The sequence below is a fragment of the Odontomachus brunneus genome, unplaced genomic scaffold (genome assembly GCF_010583005.1).
Source record: "Odontomachus brunneus isolate Ranch 3 - 2012 unplaced genomic scaffold, Obru_v1 Obru_scaffold_110, whole genome shotgun sequence".
Classification (NCBI taxonomy): domain Eukaryota; kingdom Metazoa; phylum Arthropoda; class Insecta; order Hymenoptera; family Formicidae; genus Odontomachus; species Odontomachus brunneus.
The window spans coordinates 913,332-940,208 of NW_022639560.1; the positions used below are offsets into that span (position 1 = coordinate 913,332).

The 26,877-nt window shown below is 42.4% G+C and overlaps 1 protein-coding gene across 5 annotated transcripts in view; it reads right to left on the reverse strand.

The window, feature by feature from the left end:
* Window positions 1–95: 95 nt before the first annotated feature.
* Window positions 96–26,877, reverse strand: part of LOC116849305 — a 49,108-nt gene continuing 22,326 nt past the window's right edge. For 3 of the 5 annotated variants that reach the window (XM_032826302.1, XM_032826304.1, XM_032826303.1), the window contains 24 exons: window positions 25,398–25,562; window positions 23,719–23,904; window positions 23,235–23,411; window positions 22,653–22,818; window positions 21,547–21,658; window positions 21,333–21,456; window positions 19,813–19,864; window positions 19,528–19,709; window positions 19,031–19,218; window positions 18,760–18,901; window positions 18,224–18,399; window positions 17,996–18,146; window positions 17,180–17,391; window positions 8,632–8,747; window positions 6,199–6,521; window positions 5,970–6,107; window positions 5,158–5,604; window positions 4,239–4,493; window positions 4,062–4,163; window positions 3,772–3,941; window positions 2,526–2,721; window positions 2,254–2,402; window positions 1,717–1,875; window positions 96–1,629 (listed from right to left, as the gene is read on the reverse strand). In XM_032826302.1, coding sequence (XP_032682193.1) covers window positions 1,509–1,629; window positions 1,717–1,875; window positions 2,254–2,402; window positions 2,526–2,721; window positions 3,772–3,941; window positions 4,062–4,163; window positions 4,239–4,493; window positions 5,158–5,604; window positions 5,970–6,107; window positions 6,199–6,521; window positions 8,632–8,747; window positions 17,180–17,391; window positions 17,996–18,146; window positions 18,224–18,399; window positions 18,760–18,901; window positions 19,031–19,218; window positions 19,528–19,709; window positions 19,813–19,864; window positions 21,333–21,456; window positions 21,547–21,658; window positions 22,653–22,818; window positions 23,235–23,411; window positions 23,719–23,904; window positions 25,398–25,562 — 4,209 coding nt within the window. In that variant the 3' untranslated portion in view covers window positions 96–1,508. The remainder of the gene's footprint in view (window positions 1,630–1,716; window positions 1,876–2,253; window positions 2,403–2,525; window positions 2,722–3,771; window positions 3,942–4,061; window positions 4,164–4,238; window positions 4,494–5,157; window positions 5,605–5,969; window positions 6,108–6,198; window positions 6,522–8,631; window positions 8,748–17,179; window positions 17,392–17,995; window positions 18,147–18,223; window positions 18,400–18,759; window positions 18,902–19,030; window positions 19,219–19,527; window positions 19,710–19,812; window positions 19,865–21,332; window positions 21,457–21,546; window positions 21,659–22,652; window positions 22,819–23,234; window positions 23,412–23,718; window positions 23,905–25,397; window positions 25,563–26,877) is intronic. The other 2 variants (XM_032826305.1, XM_032826306.1) reach the window with 2 other exon arrangements.

Below are 26,877 nucleotides of genomic sequence, written 5' to 3' on the forward strand. Positions count from 1 at the left end.
ATATATATATATATATATATATATATATATATATATATATATATGTGTGTGCCTTCAGGGTAATAAGCAATTATTCTCGTACGACGGTATACATATATATGTATGTGTATAAATTATTATTTTCTTTATATGTATATCTGTATAAATATGAATTATTCTTCAAATATACAATTCTAAAGGACGGTTTAAAAATTAGAGTCGTATGCTCGGATGCCTATTGTAATTTCTCTCTCGCAAATATCAAACTGTCATCACACTCGATATATTTAATCTACAAAATTTTACGGATACTCGCGCCGACGTTTTTTTCTCTTTCTCCCTCTCCCTCTTTCTCCTCTCTCTTTTTTTCTCTTCTTCGCGTTTTGGAGTGTTATTCAGTGGATCGATCAAATCGCCAAACAGCAATTTATTCACTTGACAGTGTCGAACAAATGTATCCAAATTTTTGGCTGACAGAAGCATCATCGACTCCGGGAAACGGAATCATTGCCGCCAGCAACGATTTCGAACCCTTTTCCGCTCCGGAAAAGGAAGTTCGTTTAGATTTTCTCTTCCTGCAACTCGTCGATGTAGAGTTGGTGAAGACGACAATAACATGACTATCCTTTTTTTCGAGTGACGTCGGCGATTATTTATACGTCAGTCACGAGCGTCGATTGGCCGATCGGTTTTTATTTCTTTGTTTGTGCGAGCGAGTGTGTGATCGAGCCGGGAGATTCATTACGGTCACCGCGATATGTGAGAAGGCACTACTATTTGTTCTCCGCATGTACTCGCGCCGAAGTGCGCCTCGTTTATACAATTATATAAAAAAATTCATGTACAATCGCGGACATAAAGATTGATAAACTTGTCTAAGCTTACGTAACACTTTTGTATATCATATGAAACATAAAGTGTCTTACTCTTTCACCTTATTAAAGCCTATTAATCCGTCGCGGCCAAATAGAGTTCGGGATATTACCGATAAAGTACTTTTACCTCTAAAGTATTACGGCCGCGAAGAATTGAAACTCATCTTCTGAGAATTTTTCGAGCAAATAATTTCTTCTCTCGGACGTCGGCTGTGTGCCGAGGTGCATCGAAGAAGAAACGTGTCAACCTTTAAGTTCGCGATTGTACACGCGTGTATATTAAAGTCATCAAGTATCAAAACGTCCACGCGCGATAAGAGTCTCTGTCGATAAAAAAAAGTAAATAAATAAAATCGATGAGTCGAGCAACGCGCGCTCTCCCTCGCGCCTCACTGAAAAAAGAATCGTCTCTCGCTGTATTCGATTCCGTAATTTCGGAAGGGAAATGTACGCGTATAGGGAGAGAAGCTATTCACGACCGTCTGTCTGATCACATTTTCCTTGATATACACATCTTTCGTACAAAATTCGTGCCGTAAATCAATTCTCCGACCGGGTCGTCGGCCGCGTCGAAGCAGTCTTTTGAAGTAGTCCAAGCGGCGGCAGACCTAAGTTGCATTATGCTGACTAAATCGCTCGGACGGTCCATCTCAGTTAAAGGGTCTTCATGATCTTGTCGATGTGTCGTAACGTCGCCTCGGGCACCGCATCCGTCAGCGCTTTCCGAAAGCCTTCGCAACGGGTCAGTCGCCGAAACATCCTCTTCGCGTGATTCCTGAAAATGCGAATTTATCGTTGCGCGATGCCGTTGATTTGGAAAAACGAAATGGAGAAGTGGAGAAGAGAGTAGTGCTCGACTTACCTCGCGTCCAAATTTCCGTCCATCAGCATTTTCGCGCCGGTGTTCAGTAATTTATCCCTCACGTCGCGCGGCAAGATCATCACGTGATCGGGCCCAATGTTATCGATAATGTCTGATAACAGTCGCGCGGTCGCCGCGCGAACGATAGCGTTCTGATGGCTGCGACAGAATAATTGGCAAGTAAGTTACAGGTAATGTGAAACATACACTGAGTGTCTGACAATCGGCTTGCCAACGCTTGTGCAACAAATCGAACACGCAGAAAAGTCTTCTACCACAATCTTCATACAATAAATAGTTATATATCATATTATATGTATACAGGATGACCCAGACTCTTCTCCATGGTATAAGACTTTTAAGTTTATCTCACAAAAATTTCGAAGGAAAGTCTGGGACATTCTATATATATAATATATAGTATAATAATTTAATTAAAGAATATCAATGAATAAGTGATAGTACGTGGGAGGCGATTAAACGTTAGATATTCTGTAGGCAAGAATATTCCCTGAAAATTTAAAAGTTTCAACTCGCCTCGCTCCTCGCAGGACGATGACACCGATGGTTTTATGAGGCGGCAGATGCTGCACCATCTGATCCAGAGCTGCGTTGCAATCCGCTCGAAGAAATCGATTCGTATCGGCCGTCCTGTGAAGCAGAGGTCCCGCTATCTCGTCCAGATCCTGCAAGCGAAGAAAAACAGGTCGGTAACGAAAAACATGCGTATTGAATAGAAATAGACGCGATACCTTTCCGCCAGCCGACATTTTCTTCGGGCATTTTACATAAGGCGGCTCGATACTCACCTGATCAATGCCCCGAATCTGCGAACTAAAAACATCGCCGGAAGTGTGACACGCAGCTCGCGCCACTTGCGAACGGAGATTCCTCACGTGTCGTCCCAAAAGCCTCGCTATAGTTCCAACCGTGAAAATCTCCAGGTATTCTGGCGACTGCTTCGAAATTTGAGACAGGGACTTTAATCCTCTCATCGTTATTTCCCTGGAATGCAGACATTCGTCAGTTTTCGACATAGTGATCCATATACAACCTGCAGGTTGCAACCTGCTACACTTCTCATACATTTAGCAATCTATTAACGATCCTTTATTAACAGGAAAAGAAAAATTATTTAGTTACTTAATATGCAGCGCGTGTGAAGGCAAACATAAAAATAAATAAAGAAAAATAAAAAAATAAAGTATATATAATGCTAATTAAGTATACATAAAAATAAAGTATAATACTGTAAGTATACATAAAAATAAAGTATACTACTGTGTCCAAAAAGTAAAACCAATTTAAAATTTTTTTTTTAATCTTTATTTATTATTCCAAATCTATTTCGTCGCCTTCAAAGTAATTCCCCTCAGACACAATACACTTATGCCAACGTTTTTTCCAACCCTCGAAACAGTTGTTAAAGTCGATTTCCGGAATGGCCTTCAAAGCTTTCTTCGATTCAGCTTGTATCTCTTTAATCGAGTCAAAACGGTGTCCCCGGAGCGGTCTTTTGAGTTTAGGGAATAGCCAGAAGTCACACGGTGCTAAATCAGGTGAATATGGTGGTTGTGGAATGATATGGGTCGAATTTTTAGCGAAATGGTCTCGAAGAACTAATGCAGTGTGAGATGGCGCATTATCGTGGTGCAAAAATCAAGAGTTGTCTTTCCACAATTCCGGCCTCTTTTTGCGAATAGCTTCACGCAAACGACGCATAATTTGACACAGATGTCTGTCACAGTGCTACCAATTTAGAAAAAAAATATTTCTGACATTCGATATACCCGTGCAATTTAACTTGAAAATTGGTCTTACTTTTTGGACACAGTAGTATATAAATATAACGGATAATTATATAAATTAAGATAAAAATATATAATAATTATATAAAATAAGATGAAAGAAATAATAGAAAAAGATTATTCATGATAATTTACCACATAATTATTTTTATTTGTCGACAGAGGGATCTCACGGAACATAATCGGGATGTTCAATCGCGAGAAAGAGAAGAACAAGTCGCACGACAGAGGTAGATCTCGCACTTACCAGTCTTTATTCTCAAGCTGCGTAAAGCATTGTTGCACCATCCGCTTGCACTTCTCCGAGGGCTTCTCCGCGGCTTTTTTGGTAGAAAGTGTTCGGTATCTACTAGTACCGCGTACCGGTACTTTCGAGGGGATTCTTCTACGTGCTTCAAGAACGTCCATGGGACCAGACTGTAAAAGAAGGGCCGTCGACACATGCAACAACTCATAGCGATTCCCCAGATCACTTGTCTGGGCTCAAATCTGATCGATAAAATTGTCGTATGAAAATTTATTCGTAATTTTCCATACCTCGATCTTCAGTATTCCCGGCTCCGTGTTCGTTTCGCTCGCGCTGTCCTTGCTCTGTCTATCCTCCAGATTGTCGTTCACACTGAACTCTTCCTCCGTAGACTGAAAGAGACACGATTACACGCTCAAATGGATGAACCTCTCAGCGAATCGCTAATCACGCACGTGTCTTCTTACCTCTTGAGTGTTGTTTCGACTGAGCGTACTTCTACTGCTCGCATTCTCGATATTTCTCGTGTTGTCGACGTACTCGGTGGTCTCGTGAGAATGGGGCCTCGACGCGATGATAATCGTCGGTGAGTCGGCCATGCCGACGTCAATCTGCGGACGACCGGTGTCCAACGATCGAATGGAAGCATCCTCAGGTACTATGGAAGCGATTAATCTCTCTTCGCTGGAATCCCTAGATTCCCCGGTCTGATGTTCGAACAGCTAAACGTTCATTAAAAGACAAGGTGCCTTCAGAAATACACATTCAGAAAAAAGAGGGCGAGCAACATAGGAATGTAGCTTCAACCCTATTAACGGGAGAGAAGGTTCCTTATACCTCGCCAGCCATGCCAAATTTGTGACGTCAGAAGCGAGGAATGACATGCTGACGAAAATTGCGAGGCATTTCTGATTAAAGATAAACATAGGTAAAAGAACATTTGAGATTGCTTGAGCATACTTATAAAATTGTCCGAAAGGTATTCTTTTCTCCTGACAATCAATAAATAGTCATAATAAATAATGAAATGAGACATGTGAAATGATGAAATGAATTTGTTTTGTCATGTCTCATCATTATTTATTGTACGACTATTTGCATTATACGAACTTTGCATTTTTATTTCTTATTTTTTCGCTTGCGACGTCATCGATCAAAATGACTGCGACGAGGAAACAGGAGTCTTAACCCTTTCGCTATCAATTTTGCCAGTTTTGACTAGGAGCCTTAAATCTAAAATCTCTTTCTGTCTTAATTGGTTCAATTTTTGTCCTAAGTTTCTATCCTAATTGATTCAATTTCCTTCCTCATTAGGCGCGATTTCGAGCTTCTAAATGCACGATTCGCAAACTCGTAATCTCCGGATGTCTCATAAAATTTACTGACCAAGTTGCGCGAGCCGCAACGGGAATTCCGCTTGGACGGCGACAAATTGGAGAGTGGCAGGTGATGAGTGCTGTGATTCGGCGATTGATACAGAGACTCGGACTTCTTAGGGCTCGCACTCCTCGTGGAGCTGGTGGTTTGCAACGATTCCTTGGACACATTCGGCTCCTCGTAGGGAAGAACTCGCTCGTTCGCAATCACGGATACGATGGATCTTCTTCTCGCGCGACTCTCCGGTTGTTCGGAGCTGCTCCCGGTCGTGCTGCCGTTGCAATTCTCATCCACCATCGCGATCGGCTCGCCGCGTTCCGAGTGCCTCGAAATTGTACCAATTCGGCTCGTCGGTTTCATCTCGTCCTCGCTGCTCCATTCCTTCGACGCCTCGTCCTCGATCAGCGCGTCCATCCCTTCGATCGGACGTTCCACTTTCTTGTCATCCACCGGCGTCTAAAACGGACGGTTCCCCATCGATCAGACTTTTCACTCGGCGGATCACTTATTTCCTTCGACAAAATCCTTTCGTATCAAATATATTCCAATAATAACGTGACGACACTTCTCTCCGGAGAGACGCGAGAAATTCCACAAGTCAACTTTCCATCTCACAAACAAAAGAAATAAAAATAAAAACAACAGAGAAATTTAAGTACAGTTTAAGAATCTCGGTTGGAAAAGTTTGAGAAAAGTAAGAGAATCAAAATTATTCAACACATGTTCGTCAAACAAGTACAAAGAACTGACTTTTCTTTTCCTCTTTCCTCAGTTATTGGACAACTATTTTCGAGCGGAATTCAAATCTGTCGTTTAATTACCGTGATGTTTAACGTTGGAAAATAAAATGTTGCGTCAAATGATGGTCCCCCGTTATATTTTCGCCGTAGAAGTAACGACTCCAAATACGTGAAAAAATCTATTATTAATCTATCATTTCCTGTGTACGGTGGGCCACCCTGTATGCGTAAAACATCGTGGTATGCAGGTAGAAATTATATCAGTAATTCGGCATGCTGTCAGGAAGACATAGTTTCGGAAAGTTCTTACGAAAAAGGAGTCGACGTCGTCGCGACTCTGACGACTCGTCGTCTGTTGTGTGATGACGTCAAACGCCGGGTCGGCATACTGGCTGCGCGGGGTCGACGATCCGCTGCCGTCACCGTCGTCGTCGTCTTCGTCGTCGTCGTCGTCGTCGTCGTCATCGTTGTTGTTATTGTTGCTCTTGTTGCTATTCTTGCCGTAATCTCGCGGCGCAGCGTCTCGATTATCCGCGAGAACGCCTCGCCGATCGCTCCTGTCCGGCGACGAGCTGCTCGCGCTTTTGGCGGACTCGCGCGCGCGCTCGGTGACTGAGAAGGAACGTAGAAACTCTAAGAATGGCGTTTAAGAAGCACTTGAGAGCGTGTACTTGCACGTGAGGCAGCGAACATGTAATCGTCGCTCGACCCGACTTCCGTCGTAGCGTCGGCGAATTACACGACGAACCTCCGGTCTCTCTCTCTCCGCCGGAGAGCTCGTCCCCTCGTTCCCGCGCGATCGTTAAGCAGAGAGGAAGCTGAGCTTTTTAGGGTCGGACAATTTTCAGAGGCGGACCAAGACGAGACACCGTCGACCCGACTCCCTTCGCGCGATACAACGCGAGCTTCGATCGCGTACCTTAGACTTGACCAGCGGAATATTGATCACCGCCCAAGCTCTCTATGTATATGCATGCGCGAGAGGTGAAGAACCTTTCGCTCCACTTCAGCCACCCTCGCGCCAGTCGAAAGTCTCATAGTCTATTCGGCATCGCGTTGTCGTTCGGCATCGACAACGATCTCGCGGATTCGATCCCGATTCGCTCGATCCTGCCGACGCGAGATGGAGTCGTGTCTGGCCGATCTCGCCGTGGTCTACCGAAGCTTGATGTAGAGGAGACCGGGGCAAGTTGGTCGAGTTTATTTTGTTATACTTAAGCCTGATCTACAATGTGCTCTTCGCTTCCTGTTTCTTGTTCTTTGTCTCTTTCTGGCTTAAGCTTGATATCTACAATGTGTTCTTCGCTGCTTCTTTTTCTTTATCTCTTTTTGACTCAAACTTTAAGCTTTAAGCCAGAAAAAGACAGAAGACAAGAAACAGAACGCAAAGAGCATATTGTAGATCAGGCTTTAATACCTAATCTACAATGTGCTCTTTGCTTCCTGTTTCTTGTTCTTTGTCTTTTTTTAATTGAAAGCTTGATCTACAATGTATCCTTTGCTTCTTTTTCTTTATCTCTTTCTGACTCAAATCTTAAGCTTTAAGCCAAAAAAGACAGAAGACAAGAAACAGAACGCAAAGAGCATGTGTATCAGACTTTAGGCTTAAGGTGTGAGACAGAAAGAGATAAAGAAAAAGAAACAAGAAGCAAATAACATATTGTAGATCAAATTTTGAGTCAGAAAGAGATAAAAAGAAAGAAACAGAAAGCAAAGAATACATTGTATATCAAATTTTATTGCGAGGGAAGCGACGAGAAAGAAATTGTAAAATTGTTCCTTTTTACACAGTGCACAGTAAAATATTTTAATGTTAAATTTTCGACACATGTCGATTGTATCATACAGTTCACTCTGATTTTTATGTTAATTTCATACAATACGGACATATCAAAAAATGATGTAGATATTGTGCTCACAATTAATATAAAATTGGTAGCAATCTGCCAATATTTGTCAGATATTATATGTTGATGCAAATTTCACGTAAAAATTGTAGAAAAACTTTGCGATTTCTTTCTCTCACAATAAATATACAAATCCCAGTAGAAATTTCTTAAAAGACGTTTTAAAAACGCCTAAAGAAAGTGACACATCTTTTAGTAGACGTTTTTTAGTAGTTTCTGCTTTCTAAAATTAGTCTTGAGTATTAATCGGTTAAAACTCTCTTTGACTAAAATAATCGGCAAATCAATTATCGGAATTAATAATCAATCGTCATGTATAAAATCACAAGTAATTTCATGAATTTATCCAAGCAGCACGTATTTGCAAACGATTATGAAATGTTGATAAATCTTGATTGATGATTTGCCGGTTATCTTGGTTGAAGAGAATTTGAATCGATTAATGTCCAACACTGCCTGGGATGAAACGCACGGCGAACTTGTTCCAAACCTGCTCCGCCCTCCTCTGCGCAAGACTTCACGCCGTGTTTCGCCGATTAAGTGAAGCAAAATTCCACGCGTAGTTCTTGCCGTTCGCATTTAAAATTAAACACGACCTTCTGACTCACAAACTCAGGGAAATGTTATATTCCTACAACTTTATACAAGACGACAAAAGTTCGGAATCAGACGGTCACGTTCAGCATCAAACGCGCAGTCGCGCGACGAACTCGCGTGTTCGAGAGAAGAGATTCTCTTTCTTTTTATATTATTATCGCGTGCAGAGATAACAACTCGGACGGAAGATCTCAGAACGGCCGTGATTTTGGAAAATGTTCTGAAGGAAGATAGGATACCTTGACACCGGGATTCCTCCTTGTTCGAATTTTGCAAGTTGTAATTCCTCGTCTCAGTCGAGAAGTGGCGCTTGTTCCGCGCATTATATTCCTCCTCGTTCACCGTCGCTTTATCGCTGAAATGCAAAAGTAGAAAAATCGACTCACAGTTTCTTACGCAGCGCCGTGCATGCACCCGATCCGACGCGACATTAATGTTTCAGTAACCAGTCACCCAAGTCGCGACAAAATGCCACGGCGAAGTAGCGTTTTCAGAGCCTTGGATGCGTGACGCGATAACCACGATGCGGGTAAATTCACCATAAATAAAACAGCGCGGCTGCCACGGCTCAAGTGCAAGGCTAGCGTATCCTTAAACTTGAATGCATGTAACAGTGATTAAGTTACGTAAATAATTAAGTTGCATAAGAAGTTACAAGGAATTTAAGGGAACTACAGGGAATTTAAGGAGTAACATCGGACATTCCCAGGTATCCGACATTAACACCACCATCTCAGTCGCGATCGATGAACGTACACCTCGTCATCATCATCATCGTCATCATTAGAATCCCTCAAGTTAGAAGTAAGACACCGTCCGCCATTTGTAGAGAAGATGTGTATGAATGAGTGAAAAAGAGAGATAACTCCTGCTCGTCATTTCAGTCTTAGAGCTTCTCTTTCACTTCCACTCACGTAATCCCTAAAAATGGCGGACGAGATGCAATCAGGAGTCATCATGTTTCGTCCTAACTCTCTAGAGGAACTCCAATCATCATCTTATAGAGGTATATCCGATATACCAACTACTATTATATTTCCTACGAGTCACGTCATCTCTCTTTATCTTTTTCTCTCCTAGTTTGAAAATCATCAGTGACAGTATCGACCCATGTCAGTACAACGTACACCGTGTCGTTGTTCTGGTCCAGCTTCAAGGCGATGACCGGCGTCGCGGTCGCCGTGGTGATGATGGTCGAGACGGACGCGCCGTCGTCGTCGTCGCCACCGCCGCCACCGCCGCCGCCGCCGCCGTCATCGTCGTCGTCTTCGTCGCGGCTGACGCCGACCGATTTCCTACAGCGGAAGACGCAAGGGCAGCAACGGAGCACGGCATGCGCGATCTTGCGCTCGGTCCTGTTCGCCGGCGGCGTTCCGACCTCTTTGACCTCGCTCGGCCACGCGCAGGACTTGAAGATCATCCTGCTGGCGCGCACTTCACCGAACCTCACGCTCGAGGGTTCGCGTTCGCCACAGCGAGACGCGCCTCACCGGCGATAGTGATGAACCGATCGTTCCCGAGAGCGACGGGTGTGATGTCATCATTTGTGCGATTTAACGTCACGGACAACGTCCTGAATGAACCACGAAATGTTCGAGGATCTCGCCCTTTTGAACGGAAGGGCAGATGAAGAAGCTGACTTCTTATCAGCGAAAAGTCACAATTTTGCCTTCCTTAACCTCGCTGAAGGACACAACTCGATGGATTTTCGTGGTAGTATGTTCAGCTGATTACATCGCATAATCAACTCCGTTGTCATTATACTTCTTCTTCGCGAGCGGTTGATGAAGATAACAAAATGACTGATGAGACTGTCGTCCTTGATGATAAAGCTACTGCCGAAAGAACGCGGCTATGAATCAACGAATAAATTAATATTGATGTTACTAAGGGTAATAATCGATAAGTCGTATATATCGATATTATTAATGCAACGACGAAAGTCACGTGACAGATAGGAAGGGAAGGCAAGGGTTAAACGTAGCCGCGTAACTCGCGAACGGCGCGCCTCGACCTTTCGGGATCGTCTGTTGTGAAAAGAAACAAGTGCGCGAGCACCGCGGAAGCCAATCGATACCGATAACAATTCCAAACCGCGGGCGAGCCGCCGTTGCCATCAGCGGGCCACCTTCCCGGCAGCGGAATGTGCGAAATAATCGATGCGTGAGAGGCATGCGGGCACTCGCACGAGATCGCGAGCTGCTGATTATACTATCGATCAGGTGTCCAGGCAGCTCGCGTTCCGGAGTTCCTCGAACAGGTGACGCGCTCTTATCGCTCGCGTCGGCCGCGTCCGTGCGTCGCGCCGACCCCCATCGCGAATCGCCCTCACCTGTGCCATATTAACGCGCTAAACAACATTACGCTGGTCCAGGTGGAATTCTGAATGTCAGTCAAAAATTTCATCGTCGCTGTTTTTTTTTCTGCTAGATAATTCTCTGCTAGAAAATTGTCTGTGGTATGTAGAACTCACAGCACTCTGGCAATGTCTGCAAGCAAATTCAGGTGGGTGTGAGCATTGTATATTCGCTTATCTTTTATTGCTAGCCTTTTTTGTCCGCAACATAGGCACTTTTACAAGAAAGTGTAACTGGCCTTGAAGTGGGCGCTACGCAGAGAATTTCCTTTACTAAGTTTTACACAAACAGCTCAGATAGAAATTCCGTCTCTGTCAAATCGAATACAAAACCAGCTAGTCATTTATCCATCTTAGCCAATTGCTTGTATTTAGATCATTTTTTGCTGCGAGACCAAATGACTGCAGGATTATTTTCTTTTTGAATGTTGTGTCTTATTTATTCTCACACAAAAAATGTTTTGCTGGCGCAGGTGGAATTTCTAACGTCACAGTTAAAATTTTATCGCTGTTTTTTTGTATTTGCGAGAGAATTGTTTGTGGTATGTAGAATTTACAGCAGCAGTAGCATTCCAAAAATATTCGCACGCTCTTTAGATTTAATTACCAATTATTCTGGCTTTAATATCTGAATGAACGCCACAGAAAGACTTTCCTACTAAATTTTACGAATAGTTCAAACAGGCAGAAATTCTGCCTCTGTATCGATTTAAACGCAAAAACATATGCAATATCGCAATGTTTGCTAATCGCTTATCCATCTTAACTAATTTCTCGCATCTGGATCATTTTTCTCATGATGCGAGACCATTTTTCGAGTAGTCATACGCCACGATCACACCGTGCGAACTCACTGACGCGTGCGCGGTACTTCCGTTTCGTATTGCGTATTTATTCCGCCGTCACCTTCGTGAGCGACGTCGTCTTACACTGTTGCTTACACTTCGCCGCGACTTCGTCGGCTTTACCCTCGGCGATTTGAGAGTCGTTGAATTACTTAGCGCATCATCACGGTATATTGTTCGCGCGATCGAACTCACGCAATTATCCTACAGCTGCTGTTTGTATGTGTGCGTGTAGGCCCGCGATCCGTCCGGCTGGCAGCGATTCGATCGGGATTTATCGCGCTATTGTCCCTAGGAGGCAAGTTTTCAAGGGCAAGCCTTGCGTAATAACTGCCACTCGTGAAACCACGTGTCGTCAATGCACACGACGCACTCGATGCACTCGACCATGCAGGCGACGCACACTCAGTCGCATTCCTCGGACGCGATCGAGGCTGCCGTTCGATTCGAATTACAGAGGCGGGCACGGCTCTACGTATCGCGTCTACGTGATCGTCGTCTGTTGCAAGCTGGACGACAACTCGCGAGAACTTCTACCCGCCGCGACGAACCCGCCGCGATGGACAGGAGTAGGTAATGGCAGAAATGAGGGAGGATACATCATTTGTTGGGCACCACGCTCGCGACAATCGACGACGTACGCACGACTGGGGCACGTAGACGCCGAGGGTCCCGACGCTGCTGACCACTACCGCCTCCACCGCCGCCGCTGCCACCCCCACGTCGCCGCCCCACGCCGCGCCGTGTCCGTTCGCCCCTTTACTTAGCTTCGCTGTAGTTTTGTTCTCTTCGACCGTGCAGAGGGTGGCGAAGATATGAGTGGAGTTTGTGCTCGTTGACCTCGCGTTCCGTACAACACTCGACGAGCAGAGGACAACGTTAGGGGTGGAAAAGGCGGTCTTTCCATTGTCTTTGATTTCAATTATTGGAAATAATATAAACTCGTCTATAAGATAAAAGTATCAATGCCTCGACGCATTTCCGATCTTGGACACCTTGGTCGTTTCAGTCTCCAATAATCCAACTGTCGATGCAGAGCAAAGCATTTCTCTCATGTGTCTTGAAGTTTTTAGAAATCGTGGTTACAAATTAAAGTCTTCAAAGAAAAATGAAGGTTTCAACTTTCTACAAATGAGAATTACAATATACGAATACTTATCTCCAAGTTTCGCTTTGCAAAATTACTGTGTGCAAGTTTTTTTCCATTTATATACTTGCTTTACAGAATGTTTGGTCCATCGAGTACTCACTGTGGTAACCAACATTCAGTTAATTTGCTTTTACTCTTAAAAACAGTTTGGTCTTCAATTCATGTGCTACTATTGCGCAAAAATATTCTCTTGACGATCAGATATCTCTCTATATCTAGCATTCTCCTGTTATATCCTTCATTCTCCAGAGATTTGCATATTTACTTTAACTGTGCTCATGTTAACGCAAACAAATAGATAATTCGAGCTATGAGCGTGATGACACGTGAAATGTGACGTCCATTGTGATGCTCTGCGACTCAAAATGCGTTTTTCATATCCTGATTTTCTTAGCTGCCGACGACACTCTCTCGGCGGTTGTGTTTCTGCGCGCCAATACTATCCTTTCGAGTTCACCCTATAAGTCGCACTGACCTAACTCGCCTTTCCCCTTGCGGTCACGAAGGGAAGGGTTACCGCGAGTCATGCGAGCCAGGTGAAACGCGGTTAAGGAAGGTTCAGGCAGGTGCTAACCGCGCTTGTCGTTTCTCTCCTTCACGTAACATCGTCTCGGAATTCGTCTCATTCCGGTCGTTTCGTCGCTTCGATACTCGTGACGTCGAAACATCCAAAGTTCTGATTTTGTCAGGCAAGGTTGCGATTATCGTGTCCTCTCGCAATTAGTTCTTACTTCGGCGAAAATTCTAATTGCTGGCTCACCCGAGCGACGAAATTCCCGATCGCCTCATCGTCCCGTCGCGTAAGCTTTCTTCTTACGAAAAACTGACGTATACGTTTCACGCTGAAGAAGCAACCGTGAGTCACACTGTAGACTCGTGTACGTTCCGAGAAATCGTTTCTCGCGCAAACTCGGGATAGTATCTCGAATTATGCAGCACGCGAATATAAAATTAATTGGTGAAGTTTTAATCACGTGAAATATTAACGAGCTCATAAGAGTCGACACAGATTGATCATTGCGTGTATAATTTTTATTATTGCCTCGTCAAGAAGTCTTTTATGTTACTTTCTATAAATGTCTTTATATAAATGCCGTCTGAATGTTTTCAATGGCAATTTTTTAAATTTTCCTTGGTATTAATATTAACATTATCCCCTCCTTCTGATCACAACGAATTCTAACGTTGCAAAAACTATTTCCTCAGCAGGAGTCAAATCTCGCTATCGAGATTTCAACAATATTCAACCCCTCCTTCTGATCACAACGAATTACAACGTTACAAAAAAATATCTCGAATTATGCAGCACGCGAATATAAAATTGATTGGTGAAGTTTTAATCACGTGAAATATTAATGGTCTCATAAGAGTCTATACAGATTGATTATTGCGTGTGTAATTTTTATTATTACTTCGTCAAAAAATCTTTTATGTTACTTTTTGCTATATAAATGCAGTCTGAATGTTTTCATTGGCAATTTTTTAAATTCTCCTTGTATGGTATTAATATTAACATTATTCCCTCCTTCTGATCAGAATAAATTGCAACGTTGCAAAAACTATTTCCTCAGCAGGAGTCAAATCTCGCCATCGAGATTTATCGAGATTTTAACAATATTCAACACAAAAATGATGACCAAACACATTCATTCATAGACTCCGTAAAAAATTTACTATAAAATATTGAAAAGTAACGTAAAAACTTCTTTGATGAAACAGTAACCTGCTTTATAATTAAGTAATCCTTACACTGAGAAAGAATATCTGAAAATTCATTTGTGGAATATAAAGAATTCATTTCTGTGAAATAAAATTTATTTCCGTGAAATAAGATTTATATCTGTGAATAAACTTCACATTCTACAAATAAGTTTTCAGATATTTTTCTCAGTGTACTTAAAATTTGTTTTGCATGAGATACTCAGATCTGAATTTCAAATGGCACGAGAGTCTTTCATTTGAATCATACATTATTCGTGGCGTTATATTTGTAATCGCGATTCAGCTGAGCCGAATCAGTTCACGTCTAGACCCGAGTATTTCATTTAAGACATATTTCAAGTAACAACTATTAATATAGACTTAAGAGCCTTAAGGGAATGCTGATACTAAAAACTTTACCGACAATATACTGACATTTTTTCTGCAAAGTTTACATTGTATTAGTTGTATTACAAATGTTTTTACACAATGAAAGTATGCGCAAAAATAAATAGGAGTATTGCTCAATATGTGACGAAAACGAAAAAACTTTTTTAATGTAAAATCTCAAGCTGTCAGTCAGCGTAATATTTGGCTGATTCAAAAATTCCGCAATTTGTACATACCGAAAGTGTGATACCGCAAGATGTCAAATAGAAAAATTTTGAAGAACATTGCTCTATCTGAATTTAAAAACTTGAAAATATCTGGAAAGTTTGCAGAAAGATTTCTACATATGTGGTTAAGTTTCCCGCTGAATATGGTGATACAAATCAACACACATTTACGCAAGTAAGTTCTGTATGTACAAAAAATAGCAATAGAATTGTGTTAATGACAATCGTCTCAGCGTTATCGATATAGTTCATCATCGACTTCAGCATTCCCTTAGAAATAATTATCGAGGGTAAAGTAGCAGCGTTAGGGAACGCGATTTTTATAGGGTAGGTTTTATACGGCGCTATCCAAGGCGGTGAGTAACGCCGGGTAGGCAACTCCAAACGGCGATCAGTGGCTGCGTGCCGGCTCAGCTTTTAAATATTCAGCGAATGGAGGATAGAGCGTGAGGCGTTTCGACAATCTACAATAGTCCCGCATGTTACACGCCACGTACACACACCGAGCGCCCCGTTAATGCCCGCCGCGTGTGCAAGCTCCCAAGCGCTAAATTTTAAGAGTCGTGTAGTTTTCCCGCGCGCACGGATCGAAGAAGTGCCTTTTAAACAGCGTTCAGCGAAAGACACCAGACGTCTTTGTATTTCTAAATTTTACAAACAGTTCAGATGGAAATTCCGTCTCTCTATTAATTGAATACAAAACTAGCCAATGTTGGGTTATTCAATATCTCGTTATCCAGCCATTTATTTTATTTTAGACCTGATTGCACCAACATTATTTCGGTTTTAAGCGAGACTTAAATATATTTGTCTTTATTTATTTAGAAAGAAAGATAATAATAGATACATGTTTAAATCTCGCTTAAAATAATGTTGGAGCAACCAGGCCTTAGCTAATTGTTCGTATCTAGATCATTTTTGCTGCTAAACTAAATGACTGCAGAACCATTCTCTTATTTATTCTCATAAAAAAAAAAATGTTGCCAACCCAGATAGAAAATTTTAAATATCACAGTTAATATTTGATTGTTACTTCTTTTTATCTGTTAGAAAATTGTCTGTAATACGTAGAATTCATAGCAACAGCATTCTAGCAACATCTACAAGGAAATTTAGAACCTGCTACTAATTATTGACTTGATTCTGGACGGGCGCCACAGAGAGAGACTTTCCCGCTAGATTTTATAAACAGACAGAAATTCTGTCTCTGTGAAAAAATGTCAAGAATTTTAAGAATCGCGCAATTTCTCCGCGCACGTGCGGATCGAAGAAGTGCCTTTTAAATAGGACGTTAGACACGAGGCGTCTTTGTATTTCTATTGATTGACCAAATCGAGGATTTGAAATCCTCGCAATGGCACACTCCACGAGTTCGCGAGCTCGCTCGTTCACTCGGCCGCGTTAAAAATTAAGCCTCTTGACTCTTGCAGATCTTGATAGACGGTCTGAACGGGACGGACGGTGTTTTTATAAATTTAAAGGCGATTGGGTGTGTATGCAATCGCGGCTTACATGCAGCTTTATCGGCTCTAAAAATCGCGGCAGCAAGCGAGGCAATTTCGCCGACCTGGAATCGACGATCTGAATCTTATTACACCGCGTTAAGTGTGTTAAGAATAATAATGTGTGTCACGTGACGAGATTGAGATTAAGTGAAATGCGAGGTCACGTACCTCGTGGCCGCTATTGCGGCTCGCTCACAACTGTCGTCTCAATTGTGTGTATTACATCTTTGCAATCAACCTGCCCCTTTTTTCTCTCCCTGACATTTTGCACACGCGCGTCCCAATTCGTTTCTTTAATTATCGTAAGGCGAAGTCGTTATTGTTAACGCGCTCCTCTCGAGTCGTCCATCAAGTCGTACGTTTTATCCGCTGCTGAATTCGGATAAGCCCGTTGCCCGACGCTTGGCGGGCGACTTTTCTGCATATTATCTCACGTGATCGATACGCGACATTTTGCTCGCGGTTATTTTAGGCCAGAATCGATCGGTCTGGAGTTGCCTGGGCACAAGGAAAAAAAATTCGGCCGGGCATACAAGGGTGTGCCGATGCGAGTTTTGGCCTCGAGATGCAGAGGTACGTGCGTTTTTAACGATGTGTGATTATGATAACTCACATGTCGTACATCGACGCGGCGTGATACCTGCTGGAAGCCAGCCTGACGAATTGCCTTGATTGGTGGAGCTGCGTCGGCGACAATGACCGCAACCTTCTTCGATGAGGATCGGCGAAATTTTCCGAAAAGGGACGCCCGTTCTCCCGTGGATCCGACGACGTCGGGTCCACCTCGGCCCTTTGTTGCACGTCCTTCGTCCTACGATCTCTGGACTGCAAGAATTTTTATGTTAGCAGCGGTTTACAAACGGTATTTCTGATTTAAACGATTATTGACAAAAGTTACAGAAAAGAGTCATTTTTCATTTAGATTTTTTGTCCTCTTCTGTAGTCAATTTTGTATGGAAAAAGAGAGAAAGAGAGAATATATGTTGTTTCAAGAAAAACATACCAAGATTCAAAAAGTCAGACAATTTTCTAAAGAATAGTTTCTCAAAATATCAAGACAATCTCCTAAAATATAACTCTTCTTCCCGAGATATTGGCAGAATAAAATTTTCCTGAATTGTGATATTGAAATTAATATGATCAAACAATATACCGGAAAATAGTTCCTCCAAAATAATAATAATGATGATAATAATTTCTTCATACATTATTTTATTACATTGATTCCGATAACTTTTCAGGACAATTGCATACCTGCAACATTTGTATTTTAACTCGATTTTCCAATTTGGATTTTTCGAAATTATGACTTTCCGGAAAACTGTTCCATTTTTCGAATTACAAAATTTTTATTTTTCGGAACAATGTGTGTTCATCAAAAATGAGGGAAGAAGAAAGTTGAATAAAAAACAAGAAACAATTTACTCACCCGGAATATCGCGTCCTTCTCGCTATCCGCGTCTTGCGAATTGAAATTTGGAAGTTCCCGGCTCACGCGAGTCAACGGACTCGGAGCGGTCCGCAACGGTCGGTACGTGTTCTTGTCTATCAGCTTCTGTCGTTCGTGAATCGAGCTGTACCTGCAAGCACGAGGATTAATTAGTCTGAGGAAAATTTTCGCGAACAAACTTGCAGAACGCTATTTTCGGAGACTCACGTTTCAACGAGCGTTTGCTGTTGCATGTTTCTGGATAACGATCGTTGTCGTCCTCCTCCTCCTCCCGTGTAATCTGAGCTCTCGTTTTTACTCGTAAATGTCTCGTTATCTACGAATCTGCCGTAATAATGCGAATTATCGTCCGAGAAAATTCCCTCTCTGCTGTCCGTGACGCCCTATGAAAAAGCAATAGGATTCATGTGCGCGACTGCAATCTGCAACTATCATTTACACAGTCATTAACACGTTCCCTGCCACGACTTAATTTTCCCTACAGACCATACACTGTATCTATTTTTATGTAATTATGTAAAACAGACTTGGTTTATTTATGGATACACACAGAAAGGAAAATTATTGCCGTCACATGTGTGTGACGCTGGCAGCGAACGTTAACGCGATGAACATTTTGAGGAGAACAAGCGCATCGACAAAGCGTGGGATGCAAGTCGTTATCTTAGCGTGAGCTTCCGAATTCGTGTGTCACGCGAATTTCCCAATCTTTCCGTATAAAACCGAAGTACAAAGTCGCTTACGCTGTACTCTCTGGTTCCCAAGGCTTTCACGTAGGAGGATGAATGATAACTGCCGCAGTGCGAGTCGAACGTCTGATTCAGAAACTGGCTCGCCTCCTCTTGCTGAAGACGCTTCCTCCGTTGGTACGTACTCGCGTATGATCTGCACGTTCGAAACAACAGCGTCGATATAATCGAGGGATCAGGAGCTCAATTATCGAGATCGAGAGATCAGCTTAATTAAGAGGATTGATTTGCGCTCGACACGCGACGCTCCAACGGCAATACTCACCCGACATTGTTCTCCTGCCGCGAATTTATTCGATTTCGGTTACTGTCCAGGGCGTCTTTCGTTTGTTTTCGCAAGTTGAGGTTGACGTACTCCAAGTTGACGGACTTCTCGCGATTCTGCGACGTTATCTTGTGACGCTCGCGCATCAGCAACACCGGGATCTTTGATTCTCCTCTGACAGTTGTGTCCTGTGAATGTATATGTTCTTTTTTATTTGACAGCTACTCGATAAATACTTATCACTAATAACAATATATTACATTAAAAAAATAATAGAAAATGAGACTCTGAGATATTAAGTCATAAAATTAGCCCATAAAAACCAATCTGTTTGCTCTTTTGCACTTGTATCTAGCATTTAGTTCTTTTAGGCGAATTTTGCGATTTTGTTTTGATTGCAAATTAGAATATGTTGTCGTGTCGCATGTGAACGAGGAACACATTTACGTGGAACCGATAAATGGAATAGCGACTTCTAATGTCGCTGTTAGTCTTGCCTTTTCTTTAGCGATTTCATTAAGATCTTTACGACTTCGCGCTTTCTGTTCGCCGAAATTATTGTCGGAGATCTCTTTGAGATTCTTAGAGTCCGTCCCGACAGGATCGTGCAGCTGAGTCGACGACGTGTAAGACGATCGCAGTTGTTCCCCGAATCTCAGATTGAAGTTCGGAGGCACCCCTGAAAAATCGAAACGCCATTACGAGCCGCCCCTCGAAGTCAAGTCGAATCGTGCTCTTCGCTCATAATAGGAAATGAGAAGGCGGAGGAATCGCGCATTTACCCGCATTTGCGTTTCGTCCGTTCGGCCCCGTTATCTCATCTTCATTGTCATCCTGCAACAGAAAGAGATACTTACTCGGGCGACTGCGACATCGAGCCCAATTCGCCGATTTCTACGCGGGGATGCTCTAACCATTAATATTTCTTAACAAGTACTGTGACATTTGGCGCGTACAATCGCTAAAAGATTTTAATTCAGAGGACGCGAACGCTTACGTTGCGAAAGATCAAGCAGAAAATTGAAGTAACCTCGTGTCGCGCTTCACATGGCAGCTCATCACCTGAGTCTTGATTCAAAGAGAAACAGACGAACTCTACTCATACATATACATATATAACATAAAATGCGAGATTGAACAATCTTGCTTGTATTTTGCGTTTTATTACTGCCTTCAGGCATACCAATGACCTTACGGGACTCAACGACCATCTACATTGAATTCTTGTTAACGACGTTAACTGCAGCGGCGAAATGCAAATCGCGAAAACGTTATGTCATTAAATCACGCAGAGTAATGCCTTCCGTGTTTAATGTTCCTTACTTAATTCACACTTTACGAATAATTATGAAGGATCGCGGAGATATGCAAAATAAACTCGAGGAAGAGAGAGTGAGAGAGGGGAATAGAGAATGAGAGAGAGAGAGAGAGAGAGAGAGAAAGTGTATATATCACTATCATGCCCGCTTCCTACTTTGTTGGATATTTGATATTTCTGCATTTGCATTGCAAAGCGCATATCTCGTATGAATAACGATAATGACATCGGGAAAAGGATAGCAATGCCGTATTTAATGAGAAATCGATAGAGATAGAAAGCGTTATGTAAAGTGGTACCTCCATTACAATTGGCGGAGAATCATTAATAGCGTATCAATCTAGATACTGTTTACCGCAAACACTCAAACATTTATTCATTCGTGTTATAGAATTTCATTGCCACGGAAAATTGCGTTTATCGCGACGATCGCGTATTGAACGCGCAATTTGGGAGCTCGGGAAGACTGATAAAAATATTTTCAGCTCTACCTCTCTAGCTAAAATATACATTCTCTATACATCATCGTGGCACCATGGATCATTAAGCTTGTCGATTTATAAATTTTTTATGCTTGGCTGAGACTATATTTTTCATGAAACTGCTAATAGTCGTCCAGATATTCCAGAGTTTCCAGAGTTTGAGAAGACAAGGGTTAATATTGTTTGAAGAGAAATCGGGATCCACAAGGTTAGGTTGAATCGACGTGATAAGTGGACTACTTATTAATACTCTATATATATTAAAATGAAAGTTTACTACTAAATAAAAATGAAGTAAAAATGAAATTTACTATTACAATATTTACTAGCCGTTCCGTAATAAAATAAGTTCTACCAACAGTCCATTTCTACTAAAAAGCACGGTAAAATTTAAAAGAGTTTACATGAAAAAAAAAAGAAAAACTAAAATATTCTCTCTGTGCAAGACAACGCGTATTCCGGCAATATTGAAAATATGAGAAAATAAGCGGTGTTAGCTTACGTTACTCTGCGAAGGCAATATTTGCCAAGCCACCGATTGTTCGCTCTTGGACTGCAGGCCGACACCGAGCGCGACGAGATTGGGTCTCTCCGTCCACGGGCTTTCGCGGTTATTATTGACGTTCCTGAAACGATACGTGCGACATGTTAACGTTAATGGGGAATATCAGCGAGAAATCGCGCGTGATCACGTCCTGAGACGACTGGAGGATTACCTGGACGCCCTTCCCTGCGCAGACCTGGACGTGGCGATGATTTGACCTCTGGTGCGACCGGTGCCTGGTGAAACCGAGCCGCTTCCTGCCACGATCCAATCGACATCGGGACCTACGCACGAGATTGGAATTCTTTCGTGAAGAACTTCACAGACGCACGGGTCTCGGCAAATTCTAGTCTGAGCTCTGTTCTCTTCGACTGTATATCGCTCTTTGAGCGCATATCCAGTGCTCGGGACGAAAGTGAGACAATTACCATGAACATGCATTGCCCCGCACGAAAGAAACAAGTCCATTGATATAACTGAATTTTCTGGCAACCAGACGAAGAACTCGGTTAAAGGATACAGAAAGATTCTTGTTGGAGATTTCTATTCAGCCAATTGATCTCAGTTACGTTAACTGAGTTTTAATGCAGCCGAACGTTCAGATGAATGCTTTTGGTCACAGTAACAGAGATCTATTATTTCTCGTCTGATCACCATTCAGTTACACGAACTGAGATTTCTTTCTCGTGCGAAGAATCAAAATTTTGGAATTCGGAGCAGGATTATCTCCAAAAAGGTCAATTTTGAAAGCCAAAAGACATCGAGAGACAATTTGCCAAGATATTAGGAGTGTGAATTGTCCCGAAAATTTATAGAAAATCAGTAGAGAAGAAGAGGGAGAGGAACACATGTGTAGTTAAAGAGAACAGGCTTTATGATATATGTGCAGATAACTGTGTAACATCAAACTGCGCGTTTTACACCGAAACGTCACGCGATACCGCGACCGAATACAAGGTTGCTTCCAAATGTAGAAAATGAGAGCCCGCGAACGTCTGCGAGTAATGCTACGTGATTTCGCGATGCGCACGCAGCGTGACACGCAGTTCGAACACGCGAGAGAAAGAAATCAGGGTAAAGTACCGACTGGACCTTGACGGACCAGGAAGATATCGTTTGCTTAAAAGACTTATCAATCTTCTACACTCTCCGTCGTAACGAACGAATACGGATAAAGGGAGATTTTCACCGCGCTTTCGAAGTCCGCCTGTTTTGAACGTGACGAGGTTCTACCACGAGTGCGTTATGCTTTGCTCGCTTATTCCCGATTGTTATTACCAGTAGCGATCTGAACAGTCGGTGAAATTTGCAAACCGTACACCACGAGGCCGTCGGCCGATACCAACGGCAGCGACTTCCTGGCCAGCCGAGCTCTGATCGCGGCCAACATCGCCTCGGCGTCGGGGCTCCCGTCGCCCGCTCGTCTCCCCGCTTGCAGGACCTCCTACGAGAGAAACATCGACAGTTCAAGTATACAGAAAAACAGTATATTGACAGAAATTTATTTTTTGGAATATAAAATTTATTTCTGTAAAGTTTATTTCTGTGAAATCAGATTTATTTCTACGAATGAACTTTATGTTCCACACGAATAAATCTTCAAGTACTTTCTTCTCAGTATATAGTTGAGCCACACATGAATCTACTTGTGCCAACCAGATCAATAGTAAAATACAAAACAACTAATTATGTGAACTAATAATCAAGAAATAAAAAAAGAAGCAATCAGCGCACGTTGACGTAGAAATTAATTCGATTCTTGTTATCACGCAGTCTTGATAAGTCCGAAATTTTCATCTCGATGCCAAGTTACCGAGTAACATTGTCGAAATTTTGCGCGTTTCTTCTATATTGACGTACCTCAGGGTCGTAGATCTGCGCCAAAACTGCCAAGGTATCGAGTGCAGCTTGACGTACTCTTCGTCGCCGATCTGCGACCATCATCGCCACACGGTTGGCCACAGTTTCCAGCTTGAACTCCGTACTCGGAAACGTCACCAGCGAGAAGATCAACAGTTGCAGCGCGTTCTCTCTCGTCTACGAAGAATCGACCAAAGTTGACTTGACGTGACGTAACACGTTCGTTATCACAGTTTATTCGGATAATTTTCCTCACAAACCACATGTGTATTCATGTAATTGTGCAAAACAGACTTGATTTGTTTATATGTGGATACACAAAGAAAAATGTTATTGTCATACACATATATGATGTTGGTAGCGAGGAGAGGATTTATAAAAAGTAAACTTTATAAATAGGAAGTACGAAACTTGAAAAGAAAGTATGTGAAGAAAAGCTGTATAAAATATTCTGCCTGTGTGATCTGCACAACTATCGAGTCACCTTAGCGTTCCTGGCGCTTAGACAATGCGGCTGCAACATTTGCTCCAGGAACAGGCTGGGCTTGAGCCTGATCATTGCGATCCTAGCGAGCTGCGCCGCGGCTGGACCGCCTTGTCTGGCAAGTCCCCATGCCAACTGCGGTAATTTCTTTTTGAGCGCGTCCTCCGAGACGCCAGCCACGACAACCTGAAATACGAAATCATTCGAGCGAGAATACACGTAGGAAGCTCGAGCAATAGCTGGCGCAACGACGCATCGTGAGCCTTTGACATTATGGAAAAAGTACAGAAATGTATTATCTCTTTCTGTAATAGTTAGAAATGTCTCCTGCGCAACTTGTATTGCGGAATTGATGCATTATAGGTGCCCTTGCGACGAACTCTTAACTTGAATTAATGCTTGTGGAGAATACGAATATCGCAAGTTCCACCCGGAAACACCACGAGCTCATAGAAAAGTTGTCCGCCAACAAATTACAAAGAAATGTCCATATGTTATTTTGATTTCATTGCGAAGTGAGTTGTGCTCAAATTAACAAGCTTATTGTCCTCTTGACAAGAAACTTTTTGTCTCACACGCAACATGTGTGTGTGTACATATGTGTTCTTTAAATTTTTTTTAATAAAATTCCTTTCGCAAAATACTCTTCAAATTACTTCAAAAATTTCACTCAAAAGGTAGAGCGACAACTGCGAGTCACTGAAGATCAAGTGATTCTTCACTAAAGTACGGATTCCCCATATAAATGAGTCACGAGTTCCTCCATTGTAAATCGTCGAATATGAATATTTTCACTTGAAATTTTGAAGAGTGAATCTGATATGGTCCACCGTTACACACACAAAAATAAAATTAAATTCGTTCCATTCTAATCGACTAAAGTATTCGCTCGTGTGGATTAATACGTTTATTGCGGATGTCGTCTGCAGATGTCATGCAGGTGAATCTCCTTCACACGAGTGATACCTTAATACTTCAAAATTCTTAATACTTTCATAGCGAAATTAAAAAATAAGATTCTCATAACTGAGGTTAGAAGGTTCCCATAAAGAAAAGACACCGAATCTGCAATGGACGTATTAAGAATTCACTCTACAGTTCTAATAAAACACTCGCTCTTGTGATTCCGAGTAGCGTGATATGGTCCATCGTTATATACACAAAAATAAAATTAAATTCATTCAATTCTAGTCGACTGAAGTATTCGCTCATATGGATTAAAATACATTTATTGCAGATGTAGTCTGTAGACATCATAACAGGTGAATCCTCTTCACGAGTGATATCTTAATACTTCAAAGTTCTTAACACTTCCATGGCGAAATTAAAAAAGAAAATTACGAGGTACTATACTGAGGTGCAATAAAGAAAAATCTGCATCGAATCTGCAATAGACGCATTAAGAATTTACTCTACAGTTCTGATAAAACACTCGGTCTTGTGATTCCGAGTAGCGGTATTGTCGCTGTCGGTGGACTCGGTTTTTACTTGTCCTGAATGAGATTTCACTTGAAGAGTGTGCGTGTGTGCTTGCGACAGGCACATGCACACCCGCATTACTCGCGCGATGCATTATTAAGTAATGAACAGTGGCACGGCGTTATCCTCGCGCAGGCGATAAATTGGCCGAGATTTCGGCGCATTTACGACGATCTCGGTGGAACGAGTTATGAGCTTACCTTCGCCACCGTTAAACCGGCAGCGGCCACCCGGCAGCTCCTTTCGCCGCCGAGCACTGCATGCAAGAGCGATCCTAATCGCGACTCTATCGCGATCAGGGCCGAGGACGTCCGCAGGGCCGACGCGACTCTCTCTAAGGCTCTCACGCGCGCTCGCCAATCGTCCTGCAAAAGTGACAACGGTTGACGATAAGGGATTGCGGAATTAGAATCTCACGGCGCGTCCACCTGCACAACCGTCGTGTAACCGGCGTTATACCCGCCCCCGCGACTCGCGCATCTCTCTTCGCGTGACGCGGATCTCCCGGCAATTACGCGTGATAAGAATGAGCCGCATTTAAATAGCCTGCTCGTGGAAATTGACCAGTCGCATATTCGCCGAATATTTAGTCGCGATCGTGTGACTCATCCGAAATCGCGTGTGCCAACTTTCGTCTCGATTCGAAACTCCGACTGACTCCTCCCGCGCTACGTTCGGCAAGGATACACGTAAGAGAACAAATCGAGTGATTTTTTATTCGACATATCCGAGGGCGCAATGAACAACAATCTGAGCGCCGTAAGCAGGCCTCCTTAAAGAGGCAAATAATTATATAATATTGATACTGATACGAGGATAGGGTGAAATGTTCCGGGCCTCATATATAGATAAATCTACTGTGTTTAATATTTTAATAGTGTTGCATGATTTCATTCTTCATATGCTTATATTCGAAGGTTCAAGTCAATAAATTGTTCAGTATCGATTTGATAGCTCGCCAGAGTAAACGCCTCAAGCATTGTTTGTAAAAATGGAAAAAGTGGAAATTCATGCCGTGATTAAGCTAAAATCAATTAATTAAAGTTCGAATTGTTTACCCGCCCACCATACTCGTCAGATTTAGCTCCAAGCGACTTCTATCTCTTTCCCAATCTCAAAAAATAGCTCGGTGCAAAAAGATTTGCGAACGACAATGAAGTTAGCGACACTGTAAATGGCTATTTTAAGGAACTTGACAAATTGACCTATCAGCCTGGCATAACCGCTTTAGAACATCGTTGGGAAAAATGTATCACGCTGAATAGAGATTATGTTGAGAAATAAATGAAAATCGATCCAAAAAAATTTTGTTTTCTTATTCAAGCTCGGAACTTTTCATCCTACCCTCGTATAACGTTAGTAATGGACGTGTTAACCCTTTGTACCTCTAATTGTTGTCGCAGTTTCCTTCCAGCCGGTGAATTTGACTATTTTCGCACAATATCGTGAAGTTTAATATTGCATGGTTGAAGATAAACATCATCAATAGCCTTAGACTACTTCAATGTGCGCCATAAAAAATTACACAACTTTCTTACATTTTCCTTTAAAATATCAAAAAAGAAAACAAAAGAAATCGTTAAGTTAATCGCACGAGTTAATCTAGACGAGCGGAACGAAATGCTACATGTCCAGTCAAATTCGACACAAGATCTCAAAGGATTAACTGGGCCGACCCCT